At 34.0% G+C, this 14,997-nt stretch overlaps 1 protein-coding gene across 1 annotated transcript in view; it reads right to left on the bottom strand.

The window, feature by feature from the left end:
* LOC127838084 (putative helicase mov-10-B.1) overlaps positions 1–12,828 on the bottom strand; it is a 31,004-nt gene extending 18,176 nt beyond the window's left edge. The window contains exons 1-3 of the mRNA XM_052365654.1: positions 12,729–12,828; positions 2,907–3,373; positions 722–972 (exon numbers count right to left, since the gene is read on the bottom strand). Of these exons, the coding sequence (XP_052221614.1) occupies positions 722–972; positions 2,907–3,340 (685 nt within the window). The 5' untranslated portion in view covers positions 3,341–3,373; positions 12,729–12,828. The remainder of the gene's footprint in view (positions 1–721; positions 973–2,906; positions 3,374–12,728) is intronic.
* Between the last annotated feature and the right edge of the window lie 2,169 nt (positions 12,829–14,997).

Below are 14,997 nucleotides of genomic sequence, written 5' to 3'. Positions count from 1 at the left end.
AATATTTGCTGAAAGAGGCATATTGATGGTATTTCCTAAACATACGATAAGAATGAAAACAAATCATGTTTCCTTTGCGTAGGTTAATATATAATTAGTTACACTGATTGATTGAATAACCCGAAAAGAACAAAATCTAGAAACTTCCCGCCGCTGGGATTTGAAAGCAAACTTGCAAAAATCGTGCACTACAGTTAAAATTGTTTACTTCCTGTAAAAATCTACCCATTTCCGATAAGAATGTAATTGGTAAGTGCAGGATACTAACATTCTCACAAAAAGGAAATGTATGTGAAAACTTATGCATACCTTTTAATACAAGTTTTTAATTTCTTTTATTCCTGTATGTTATGTTTTCTTTTTCTTTGTTGTTAATTTTGTTTTTGTTATTCCGACGCATTTGTATTTATATTTGCGTCTATGTATGTGACAATGAGCTGAATTGGTTTTAACTATAAATAAACGCTCTGTTCTGTTTTGTTTTGGTTTGTTTCTCATAGCTAGCCAAAACAGATATATTTTAAAATAATAATGTGTGTCCATTTTACTTTCAGTGCTTTAGTGTACATGATGACGAAAATTCTCGAATACAAAAATTTAATTTTGATTGAAAACCATTAAAAGACCTGCTCTAAAATTTAAAGTAAAATTCTACGCATTTTACAAAGCATTAAGAATTTAATCATAGTGAATGAATTTCTGTTATGTCGCATACGTTTACCTTTCCGGATATGCAGGTCCTTCCACCGTTGTCCTCGTCGGCTGCCGCCTTTGTACATTGTGAAAACACCAGTGTCCCACAGAAAGATGTGTTTCTGGAAGACCACATCGGCATCATCCATTGTGCATTCGATCTCAATCCTCATTCTACACTCCTCTCCGGCTTTGCAATCTACCTGCATAAATCCATTTTTGTCCACAGCTGGTTGGCTGTTTATTTTCAGGCCTTTTGGAATTGCGATATTCAAGTCCCTGGAAAATATATTGTCAAAACAATTAACATGATGCCAAACCATAAGCATAAACAACAATTTCTGAATAAATATATGCCGAGACCAGACGTATTTAAATATGTCTTCTGATAATTGGTACATGTATACATGAATATCTGTTGCAACAATCTTGGAAAACACGGGCTCGATTTTAGTTATTCGCAACTCATTTCAACATTTATACTTATATGAAGACAATAAATAGCTGTTTTGTGGACATTTGGAAGCCAGGACGATGGGGTCAAACATTACGATATTAAAGTGGCCTTTTCACAGATTTTGGCATATTTTGAAGTTTGTCATTAAATGCTTTATATTGATAAATGTAAACTTTGGATCTTAAAAGCTCCAGTAAAAAATCAAGAATAAAATTATAAAAGGAAAAACAAGTAGCCGGTACCAGGGCTCGAACCAGTGACCCCCGGAGTCCTGGAGTTAGTCTGAAGTAAAAACGCATAAGCCCTCTCGGCTATTCCGCCGGGTATACACAGTTTAAGTATTTTATATCTTATAAAAGCAATCTTCGTAGTTTCGTAAATTTAAACGACAACAACAGAACTCTCCAAATGATTAAATAGTTTCGCGTTGCAACGCTTTATAATTTTTAGGTTTTCGAATCGTCAAAAGATACATATAATGGCTATATTGAACTATAGTAAATGTTCAGTAATACTGTTACCTCACAAATATCAGAACTAAAACGAAAATTTGCGAATCTGAAACAACTTTTTTTCAATTTTGTCAATTGACCAACCGTGAAAAGATCCCTTTAATAATTTTATAATGAAACAAAAATAACTATTTGATCTTTAGGCTAAGCATTTAATTTTACAACAGACTTGGTTCCTGCTAGTTATCATTTCTGTATACCCATTTGAACATCTTCAATGCGATAACAAAATGATGTAGAGCCCTTTCGAATTGACCTTCAAATTGTGGCATTAATCTGTGACCATCAGGAAAGCATGGTGGATGTATATATAAAGAAAACAATTATCTGAGCTTATCATTTAAGAATTGCATTTAAGTAAAAAACAAATCGTTCAAATTATGTGTATACAACACAAGCCGATACGATGCGACTGCTTTATGCAAAAATACATCAAATGTGCAACTTCTCAGTAGACATAGCTATACAAGTTTACATATCAGATGGTTAACTTGAATATATATGTTTCTTATGTATTGATACAAAGTTTTTTGTGAAAGAGTTAACACCAGTGCCCCAGATAAGCTGCGTATCTGCGTCTTTTACCCTATTAAAATGTTCAAAAACGCAAAGAAATACAATATCATGCGTATTGAAAACGCAACCAATTTAACTTTTACGCAAACTCGTCAAATGGGATGCGTACAATACAATGGCTTCGATCGAAAATGCTTTTGTCATGTTCGGTATTTTCTCTTTTGAAGTATTATCGTAACGAGGCGATGCTTTCATTCAGCAAGCACCTGGATGTTGGAGCAAGAAACAGTCAAAGTAAATAAAACGCTCTGCGGACTAGATTTCATAGTAAAATCAAGCGTCTGACAAAATAATTTACGACGACATACATGCGCTTTCAATCTGACTTAATCCGTCGTTTTATAACTCAGTTCACCCTATTTCAAGAATGAAATCACCCTATTTTTCAAAATCAAAGGGTGAAAACCCTATTTCCCAAATAATTATCTGGGCCACTGGTTAACACCATGCCATGAACTAATGCATGCATGTGTTTTAACAAGCATTAGATCCACTGATGCTCGCTAATCTTTATATAGATAAATGGCAGCTTTATCATTGAAATACTACGACGTAAAAATGCAAACATGAGCACTCATTAGTTTAATACAGTTCTCGAGTCAAGGCACAACTATGTATCCTATCATATTAAATTGGGAAAAAAACGTTATCAGAAAAAGTCGAAGTACCTTTGAAGGTAAATGTCAACATGCAGTTTATGGATTCGGTGTCTGCTGCCTAACTGGTGTTCTACAAGTGATTTCTCAGACGTACACTCAATCCCACATGTCTCACAAAAGAACGGATTTTCCCTTGCTTTCCTCTTCCATTCTTCCAACTTCTTCGAAAAATCTGTATCACTCTTCATTCTCTCATATAGAACTTGTATATCTTTCCCAAATACGTAAAAGTCGCCCAACTCCTGAACTTCCTTTAAGTCAGTCATTGTTCTCATCATTTGACCGAACGCAATTCGATATTCCGTTGGTCGACTTCGCTTGAATTCTTCATTGTATAGCGTTCGCACCTCGTCTCGTTTGAAGATGTTGTCTTCGACATTTTTGTCGCGCATGAATTTCAAAAATCGTTTCGCCTCAGTTGTGAGTTCGAATCCACCAGGCATGTTGAAACTTTCTGTGTTATCTGTGTTCCTCTTCTGTCGGATACAAAAACATGCATAAAGATCTAATATCACCGTAATGCGTTGTAAGTATATTCTACATGTCATACATAATGCCCACACCCAACTTGATTGTGCAGACTAAAAGATTCATACTGAAGTTCGATTTTCCTTTCTTATCAGTAAGAAAACACGGTAAATATCATTATGATTTTAAAACAGCAGTGAGCACGGTCGATTATTATCGAGCTGTGTGTATTATCGACCCTTTGACAAGAAGTGAAATGTTTAAATGATGTAGAAACTTAATCAACGTTATCAAAGATTAAATTATTTTTATATATAATTGATGACGTAATTTACAGTGTGTTTTACTACCAATACGGGTTGTTTACAACGGAAGGATTATCGCATCGGTTGTTTGGCATTATAAAACAGTGCTTTAAAGGTAGGTACCAAACGCTTGAAAACGTTGTATGTAATACACGTTACTTTTACAAGTAAAATGAATGAATAACCGCCAAAATGATATGTTTTAAAGGTTTTCAACAGCAAATAAATTACATTTAAAACGTTTTTTTTTAATATATTTATTGGGAGTTGATATTGACAGACTAAAAAAACGGGTCTAATTTCTAATCACCCCCCCCCCTCCCTTAAAAAATAATATTAAAACAAAATACATCGGGGTTTTATGTAATACAATTTATCTGTAATTTTGTCGACATGTCAACACAATACCACGCAAGAAAATGCGTTAACTATACCCCAGAATCAATGGGTGTTGCATTGGAAATGGTCAGCAGCGGTAAGATGGGTCGGAAGTCAATTGCGCATGTGTACGGCGTACCGAAAACAACGCTTTTAGACAAGCTTTCCGGGAGAACCATCGTGTGTCGGGCGGACTACGGTTCTCACAGGTGACGAAGAAGAACATTTTGTGAAAAACGATTATCGTAGGTTCGAAATTGGCTATCAGTTTACTAAGGAGGAATTTATCTCGCAAGTACAGCGCGTGCTAATCATTTATGGTCGTAAAACTCTATTTAAAAACATTTTCATTTCAATAGGTTTTACTCTTTCTGTGTTGAAAATTTAAGATAAATCGGCCAACTCGTTTGGAAATTATGAAACGTTAAAGTTGCCTAAACTTGCAAAAAAACTGCCATTTTAGCGTTACATTTTTTTTTTTGGTAAATTTTAGTATCATAGTTAATTATTTTTTGTATTTATACTGTAGCAAGACTATCTGTCTGTCTCAGAAAATCATTTTCGAGAGAAAAAACAAGCATTTTCTAATTTTACGTGTTTTTAAAAATATACTCAATTGAGGCCAAAAGAGCATTTTCAAACCTTTATTATATATTGCATGAAATAATCAATACAGGCAGCTTTAAATGTATGTATCTATCTATTTCACTAGACATTAGGCACCATCTAAAATTGTTATCCTAACCTTTGTCATAATATTTCCTGTATTCTGGAGATTTGTGTCCTAAAATGCACCAAATTGGTCGCAACAGTCACGGTTTGACGGTGTGTCTCTTCTAATGCTCACTGTTTGACAACGATAGCAGATTTCTATGAAAAAGCTATCCTTAACTTATTTTTAAGAACCTTACAGAGGTATATATATTTCAGTCAAACTTATATTCTGACAAGTATCAACTGTGCATTGCCTGGAATACGTGTCCCAACAGTCACGTTTTTTGTCCCAACAGTCACGGCTGTTTAAGGTGCCTCTATTTCTGTTTTAACATCACCCTAAATATAAGCATGCATGTCATTGTCTTCATTGAACAGCCATTGAGAGAATAAAACTAGAAGTTGACCTTTCAGGTTTATCAATTCATCATACTTACTATAGAAACTTTTTGTCCCAACAGTCACGGCTGATTTACTATACACAGATCACAAAATTAAAATGGACCCCAAATGTAATACTCTGTGTTCCAGATGATTCCAAAACCTATGTTATTATAATTTTGTTACATTGTAGTGTAAAATATGCAGAAATGCACACAAAATTATGGTCTTAATGCAATGGAACGTGTCCCAACAGTCGCATTTATATATTTAATTATATGTTTTAAATATTTACACTAAACCGTTAAATATTTCAACAGAAATTATTTTTCTTACTGCTTTGGTTTTCATCTTGCATAAAATAATTAAAAATATAGATCAACTAGGTACATTTGATTAAATCCTGAAAAACAAAATGGCAATAAATTAAGTAGGAAGTGCAAAATAATACTGCGTTTCTTTACTTATTTTTCAAAAACTAAACTTCAAGATTACTGTCCTTTCCTGCCAAATAGAACAGTATATTGTGTAAAAGTATAACAAGAGGGCCATGATGGCCCTGAATCGCTCACCTGACTCATAGAGATCAGATGAAAACTATGACCTCTATTGTCTACACAATGTTTTTCTATGATTTGACCTAGTGACCTAGTTCCTGACTCTAGATGACCCAAATACAATCCCAATCCAGATTTCATCAAGATAAACATTCTGACCACAGTTCATAAATATTGGATGAAAACTGTGACCTCTAATGTCAACACAAGGTTTTTCTATTTATTTGACCTAGATGTTTACCCCAGATGACCCAAATACAATCCCACCCAGATTTCATCAAAAATTCTGACCAAATTTCATAAAGGTTGGATGAAAACTGTGATCTCTAATGTCTACACAAGGTTTTTCTATTATTTGACCTAGTGACCTAGTTTTTGACCCCAGATGACCCAAATAAAATCCCAACCCAGATTTCATCAAGATAAACATTCTGACCAAATTTCATAAAGATTGGATGAAAACTGTGACCTCTATTGTCTTCAGAAGGTTGTTCTATTATTTGACCTAGTGACCTTGTTTTTGACCCCAGATGACCCAAATACAATCCCAAACCGGTTTTCGTCAAGATAAACATTTTGACCAAATTTCATCAAGATTGGATGTAAACTGTGACCTCTACTGTCTACACAAACAAATTGTTGACGGACGGACGCACGGACACACGCAGGCACGCACAACGGACGCCGGACATCACACGATCACATACGCTCACCGTGTCACTTCATGACAGGTGACCTAAAAATATGTGTCGGAGATAAACATGAACCGTTGTGGTTAAAATCCCATAGAAACATGGGCTGTTTGTAAAACATGCATGCCCCCCTATATGGGCTATAAGTTGTAGTAGCAGCCATTGTGTGAATACGTTTTTTGTCACTGTGAATGGTGGTGGTGGTGGTGGTGTAGTAGTAGTAGTAGTAGTAGTAGTAGTAGTAGTAGTAGTAGTAGTAGTAGAAGTAGTAGTAGTAGTAGTAGTAGTAGAATAAGTAGTAGTAGTAGTAGTAGTAGAAGTAGTAGTAGCAGTAGTAGTAGTAGTAGTAGTAGTAGTAGTAGTAGTAGTAGTGGTAGTAGTAGTAGTAGTGGTACAAGTAGTAGTAGTAGTGGCAGTAGTAGTAGAAGTAGTAATAGTAGACGTGGTGGTGGTGGTGGTGGTGGTGGTGGTGGTGGTGATGGTGGTGGTGGTGGTGGTGGTGGTGGTCTTGGTGGTGGTGGTGGTGGTGGTGGTGGTGGTAGTAATGGTAGTACTAGTAGTAGTAGTACTAGTAGTAGTAATACTAGTAGTAGTAGCAGTAGTAGTAGTAGTAGTAGTAGTAGTAGTAGTAGTTGTAGTAGTAGTAGTAGTAGTAGTAGTAGTAGTGGTAGTAGTAGTAGAAGTAGTTGAAGTAGTAGTAGAAGTAGTAGTAGTAGTAGTAGTAGTAGTAGTAGTAGTAGTAGTAGTAGTAGTAGTAGTAGTAGCAGTAGCAGTAGCAGTAGCAGAAGCAGTAGCAGCATTACAATACCAATACTTAAGAATGATCAAATGGGAAAAGGTAACCTAGCACTGGCAGTAAATATGGGGCTCATTTACAGGTCAGATTTGGAATCTCTGCTGTAAAATGAGATTTTGAATGAATTAAAGGGTGGAAAATCTGTAATAAAAAGAACATGCATAAACCGTAGTTGTTTCCCTTGTTTGAACCATGCTAAATCCTTTCAAGTTTGGAAAGAATTGGATGAAAAATTTGGACTTTATTGCATTAACACCATTTTCTCAATTCAAGGGGAGGTAATTCTGTACTTCATGGACCAATAATGCTAATTTTTTTGTAGGGTTCGTGTCCTCATTGATATAAAGACACTGTGCAAATTTGGAAAGGATCGGACAAAAAATGTGGAAGATTTTTGAAAGTTTTCACAAAATAGGCAAAAACGAATAAACATGCAAAGTTCAACGAGCTCCTGCGGCCATGTTTTTTGACGAATCAAATTTCTTTGAACAACTTTTTCAGGGGAGCCTTCAAAGGTCATCCCTATGAATCCCTATCCCTGACAAGAAGATGTTTTAAGGTTTTTACCATATATGGTCATGGCGGCCATCTTGGTTATGTGCTCAAAATGTTTTTAATAATTCTTTTGTCCCATGACCTAGGGATGCTCCACATGAAATTTAGTTGAAATTGGCTCAATGGTTTAGTAGAAGAAGATTTTTACAAATTGTTTACAGACAGACAGACAGACGGACGGACGCCGGACGGTGAGTGATCACAATAACTCACCCCAAGCTATCGCTCAGGTGAGCTAAAAAAGCAAGAATTCTCCTCCGTTTCACTAATAACTAATTCTTCATATGTAACTTCTAATTTTTGTCCAAACAGCCACGGTTTTAGTAATTTAATTCGTGACATCATATCTCAAAATCTAAGTAAGATAAGTTGGTCAGATTTTGAACATTGATTTTAATGCCATGGTATTAAATGACAAACATGTTTGTGTACAAAATAGTCATTGAATCTTCTTTAAATAAAACTGACCATGTTCAAGACTCTTTTTACACTACCTTTTGACCCTGATTTTATCAATTATTTTCATATTGGAATGTTTATCATGCACAAAGTTTTTCATTCTCTATATCCCAACTAACTCATAAAATGGATAGATAATAATATACATGTCTCTTTCATTCCTATATTTTGCTATATTTGTGTACATGTTTTACACTTTTAACAAATTTTCTGTCAGTCATGGTTATTTTTTTCATACTAAATGAAAAGATTTCATTGAAACCACAACTATTTCATAAAATTTGAAGTTTCAGCAAATAGAAACATCTATATTAATTCCACTTGTAAAAACTAAATTTTTTAACAAAATGTCACGCTTATTTTACTTTAGGCCATATCCGAATGCTTTCAATTCAGTAGTGGATAATAAGTATTTAAACGACAGTAGTGTTTCTTGTAGGAAATGTCAAAATTCAAGTCTTTTGTTGTTATTACTGTTACTATTATTATTAATAATTACACATTACAAATATATAACACTGATATACTTGTATGTCAGACGTTTAATACAGGATTAAAGTCTAAATACACCGTTCAGATGTACAGCCGCCTATACGAATGGGTCCAGTAGCTAACATCCTTAAAAGACATGAAAAACATATTTTTTCAGCTGTATGGTAATGAAGGAACCTATACAAACGGCTTGACATATGCGATATTTCTTCTGAACAACAGTATTCATGTTATTGTTTTTTCGGCATGCTTTATAGATAAAGCAAATAAAAGTCATGTATGGTAAAGCTCGTTAGTGATGTGCCTTCTAATTTTATGGTCTTAGTCTTTAGCGAATAATTGTATCCAACTGATATGGAACGATATATTAGTTCTAGTACTACGAATGAACTGAGGATAGTAAGGTTTTTGTTGTTTGGTACTTGTCTGTATGATTTTAAATATATTTGAATAGTATATTATAAACGATGGAGTCAATGTCTTGGTAGTTTCGTTGACAAACTTCCATTAAAACTGTATGCCCAGGCCTACGCACAGTATATGCAATGACATCAGAGCTCCAGATAAGGGTCGTATTTTCGTAATTACGAATTATTTTCAAGTCCGTTACGTATTTATTTTAAAATCTTGTCGTACCATTAAGAATTACAAAATCAAGTTACGATATTATTTTTACATCGGTTCGTATCGATTTTTACATCGGTTCGTATCGATTTTTATTGAGTTCTTTTCGCGTATTAAAGATCTTTGCGGTGCTTATATAGAATGGTTATCGGGTTTGTTTAACAAAGCGCATTTTTTCCAAAAATAGCGGCGTATACAGTCTATCTGTCAAAAAACAATGACGGCGCCCAGAGAGCGTCCTAAAAAACTGCAAAGCGTCCAAAAACACGCTTTTAACATATTGTACGCAAAGGGAGCCGAAGTTAAATGTTTAGAAAGACATTATAGAAAAGATCTTATACGATGTTGTCTGTTCAGTTTCCGACACAGTCGGAAAAGCTAAACAAAAACGCGACACGACGGGTCCAAACTTAAACACACAAAAAACATTGAACGAGTGGAAGGGACAAGTCCCTTTGCTAATCGTTGAAAATATTGAAGGGGAGACCCGTTTTAATTGTGAAATATGTAAAAATTCATCTAAGGCATGCAATCTAAGCACAGTTTGGGCATATGAAGGTATTTGAAAAATATATATTGTATTATAATGAAAAGACACTGTTGAACTCGTATAAATAAAGTTGCTAGTATGTCTATTTTGAGTTTTTTTGCATGAAAATAACCATTATTATTTATTTTTAGGTCATTTAGAAAAAATAAGAATTATTTATCAAAACTTAGTAGTAACATTAAGAATAAAATTTAAGAGTTAAGAAGTCTTTTTGAAAATCTGGTAGTAATTTAAGAATTTCACAAAACCTTATCTGGAGCTCTGTGACATAGTTATGTGACCGAAGCTGTTTACATGTACATGAAGCATTATATCGTGTTACATAGTATTCTTACAAATTACACACCATCGAGATTAGCTAATATAACGAAAAATGATTAAATCATGGTATTTTTATCAACTTTAACGAACGATTGCTGGTGTTTACTATTCAGCGATAAGAAAAATTATTGATTCACTTTCTTTTAAAATATGCTAGTCAGCTTTTGTTTGAACCTACCGCGCGTGTTAAAATATCGGAAAAACCCAGACTGGAGAGTTGCGAACAAAAAACTATTTTTGAAAAAGTGACCTTGACTTTGTCCGAACTTTTCCCAGACGGAATCCCAAGTTAGGTATACAGGTCAGCTACCGAAACACGCAATATCAACACAATATTTCCATCCAAACTCATATCATTGAGCAGATATTGGTTTATTTTTACAAACCAATGACCTTGACCCGACTTGCCATAAACGAAATTCCCTAATAGGTATACATATAAGTAACAATGCAATTAATCTATCAAAACTTGAGTCACCTTCATCCGACTTGCCATAAACTCTATTATTTTTAGAAACCTTGGCCTTAAAGTCCGACAGTGACCTAGCACTTCCACTAACATTTGAAAGTTGGAAGCCTTGACTTCCAAACCTTGAAGGTACACGTTTTGGAACAGTGACACAGTTTAAAAAAATGTTTCAGATTTGCAAATATTCGTTGTAGTTATGATATTGGCGATGTAACGGTAATAATGTCCATTTGCAATGCTTTAAAGTATCCATTCTATGCATCTTTTGACGATTTAAAAACACGAACATTGTAAAGCGTTACAAACGCGAAACGATTGAATAATTTGGAGAGTTCTGTTGCTATCGTTGTATTTTGTGACATTACGGGAAGAGCTTATAACAAATATAAAATACGACATAAACTGTTTTAGCACGAATGGCCAAGTGGTTTAAGAGCTAGACTTATACTACAAGAGTCAGTGGTTCGATGAGAGGTGTTGATTACTTTTTTTATGTCCTTAATTATATTCTTGTTTTTTACTGGAGCTATTTAGTTTAAATGTTTACATTTATCAAGTTAAAGAATTTAATTACAAACATCAATATATGCCAAAATCTGTGAAAAGGTTCCTTAAAATATTTGAAGCCCCAATAAGATCTAAAAGTCCCACTTTTATTTCAGAGTTTTGCAGAGGACGTTACACATTTAATGGGCTTGTTTTCACATAAACGTACAAATACAATAAAATAAACGCTTTATATTGCATTTGTTTGCGTCAGAGTGTAATCAAACGATCAACCATTATAACGGCACACATTATTATAAATAATACTTTTGAACTTTTTGTCGGGTAAGTTTTTGTTGATTTAGTTCATATACTATTATTCCATTTAACAGTGCCATAAAAAATAAATCCTTTTTGTAAAAAAGTTTCCCAATTTAAGAATTGCAAAGATTCTAAAATACATTCATTTAAATCGAGTATTATCACTATGTCAACGTTCAAAGGCAAACTATAACATTGCGGGACGATAAATGTTTTTAAGATTTTCCGACACACAATGATTCTCCGATTTACGGAAGTGCATGTTGAAAATGAATGTAAGCTTGAATGCAACATGAACATATTATTTTTGTGAAATTCGGCCAAATAGTGAGAGCGAATAAAATACTGCCATGTGTCAATTAACCTTACAAATTAAATAATACAACTCTTTTATAAAATAAAACATTTTTATTACCTGTTTCTTTTTAGAAGCATTTTATAAGTATTTAACATGTTTCTTTAACATTACTTTTGACTTTCATAAACAGCCGTTTTATTCCAATCAGTGAACATCCTAAAATGAACCAGGTAACACTGGATGATAGAATAGCAACTGAATGGTAAGTGTTTATAATGGAGGAGGAAACAGAAAATTAAAACTGGCCACTTGCTGTACAAAACGTAGGCCTAGCTGATGGGTCGAGTTTGGCTAATTTGGCTAAGTACTACGAATAACAAAACTGAATTTCCTGTCGAGACATATACGTCTTTTAATTTATACCATTTATTCCTATTTGTTAAAATGCCGCTCACTTTCCAGCAATATCGACTCGAGAGTGATTAACGTTGATATCGTATTCATATTCGCCTTTTATCTCGACTTGACTCGCTACGAAACTTCGAAGCATTGTGTACACACCGGTAATAACGTAGTGACGTCACCATCTATGTATAGAATGAACTTCTAAGCGGTCACCAGGTCAACAGATTAAATCAAAGATCTCTTTTTTTATCACTATACTTTTTACATGTATCCCTCTTTGCTTATATTGTTTTATGAATACATTTTGTTATTACCGATATCATATTCATTTAAACTCACTATAATGACTTAAATTCTCGTAAAATAATAAACGACGTGCTGAACTGTATGTATACATGCGGTGGTGGAATGTGTATAACTCTGAATAAATGATTAATGAACAGTGAATATGACTTCTAATGAATCGAATAATTGTAAATGTAAAGCAACATCAAACGACAAAAAAAATGTTTCTTTATTAAAACTATTTTAACGAATTTATTATAGATCAAATACATTACCTGAATCTCTTGAATACGTGTCACATTGATCCATGCATGTTTAAACTAAATGTGTTTTCAGAAAATGAAATCGAAAGTAGCCTTAGGTCGATGTGACCTGGTTATTCAGATAATCAAAGCGCTGAAGGCACTGAAGATGTTCGCTATTGCATAATTTAACACGCAATTCATTTTTCAAAATCAATCGCAAGTTTGAAATGAACACATGCCATTCAACTTTTTAAATTGTGTGTCATAGCGCACGGGTCGAGTTGTGTGTGCACTTTGTATCATCCTTATTATTTCATAGAAATAACTAAGACAAAATAAAAACAACATGCTTTTTGGAAGTTATGAAAGCATAGAAAGTATGATGAAAATGGTAATGAGAACTTAATATCAAGAAAATTTGCAGTCACCATCATATTAAAGGAATATTTTTTCTAATATCAAATTACTATCTCACCAAGAATATAAATTCATAATGAAAGTTCCGTGTACAAAACTTTTGATTTTTGACACCATATACAAATTCAAAATATACAATAATCTTCGTATCTTGTATATGGAGGAGTAAAAGTATATAAACATTGCTGTTTATGCTGTACTTGTTACCAGAGCAGTTCACACGGTGTCAACAACGCTTACACAAACATAGGTATAGAGCACTAATGCGCTTTTAGGCATAGCTGTTTTACTCAGTTTTCATCTTAGTGACTTTAACATAACGCCAACAGACACGCATGAATATTTTCGAATATTTGATAAGCTGATTCGAGATACAACCTCTGAATTGTTGCTACATCACTGCGTATGTGCTCAATTCAAAGGATGTAGCACTGTTCAGTGTAAGGAATTCCGGACTACTCTCTGTATGCTCAAACGACACAAATTTTGGGCCTGTTACAATTACGCGTTACAATCCATCTCGCAGAATTTCACTTTCGCCTCCAAGATGAGAAAACAATCATTAGCGAAATATTATAGTGTCACGATAAGAGAAAATCGTTTTATTATCATACCACAATGTTTGCCGTACTTGGTCAGCACGTCTGGAAATCATTCCTTAATGTGTGGATAGGCTGCCATTATTAACAAGTTTGCTATTTTGAATTCAATTTTGTATTAAAAAGCATTGTTAAATGTGGCATTTTCAATTCGCAATGAGATTTGTAATGACCCTCGTCCTTCGAAAATGGGTCTTATTCCATATGCGCTCATCATATAAACAGCCCACTCAGCTATCTCTCCTTCTGGTAAGGAGAAACATAGCATATTGAGTGTTTTTATAGCGAACAGCGTCGCCTATGGCCTGACTGCGCAAAAGCACATGTTGGGTTTGACAAACGCTTGCCGAAACGCATAAGACCCATTTCCGCATGTGGGCGCTATTGACGTGTGATTTAAATGTGTCGAAAGAAAACTGCGTTTAAATCAAATATCAACATACGATATATTTCGATAGTGAAGAAAGATACTCATAACAAGGCATATGAGGACCCATATGAAGTGCTCTCCCGTAGTATATTTTTTATCTACTCACACTAATGTGTGGTTTGACAATGCTAACACACATTTCATGCGGTGAATATGCAACTTACAAATGAAAAAACAACACAATAGTTTAACTTTTGTTTAACTGTATTTATTAATTTAAAAAAGTAAATTGCAAACTTTATTTCAAAGTCAGCGTATACGCCGACTTCATTTTTAAAAGATATTTCTTGTTATAAATATATTTGATATAATATATTTAGTTGTTTTCGGTTTTAGCGATTATAAGTCATTTTCGGGGTTTCCTATAGTATGCCTGTAGTAATTGATGAACTCATATCCAACTGTCTATGTATTGAGAACTGTGAATATAAACAAGCTAAACCTTCTACTAACCTTCTACTATTGCGTTGCTAGCACCCGTTAATACAAAAGATCGCCGCTATCTGTTGGGAACCAAAGAACGTTTTCCAGAAATACCCGCTGTAGTTACATGAACGAGGTTACGAAACAGGTCATTCGTATTATTATTATAAATTGTTTGTTATATTCGGGTTTAGCGATTATGAAACATTTTTTTTGTTTGTGTCTATCGTATCACTAAAGTTATTGTTGAACTTATGTTCAACGTTTTATAAATTGAGAATATAAATAAGCGTTAACTTTTCTATCTATTAATAGCCTCACTTTACGACGTGTACTACGTCAGAACAGAACAGAACATTTTATTTAAGACTTGTACAAGTACATCGTCTTCAATACATATACATATATAATACATAAAACATCATGACAT

Source organism: Dreissena polymorpha, chromosome 7 (assembly GCF_020536995.1).
Source record: "Dreissena polymorpha isolate Duluth1 chromosome 7, UMN_Dpol_1.0, whole genome shotgun sequence".
NCBI lineage: Eukaryota > Metazoa > Mollusca > Bivalvia > Myida > Dreissenidae > Dreissena > Dreissena polymorpha.
The sequence above is the reverse complement of the archived record's forward strand: the minus strand, read 5'-3'. Positions and strand labels throughout refer to the sequence as shown.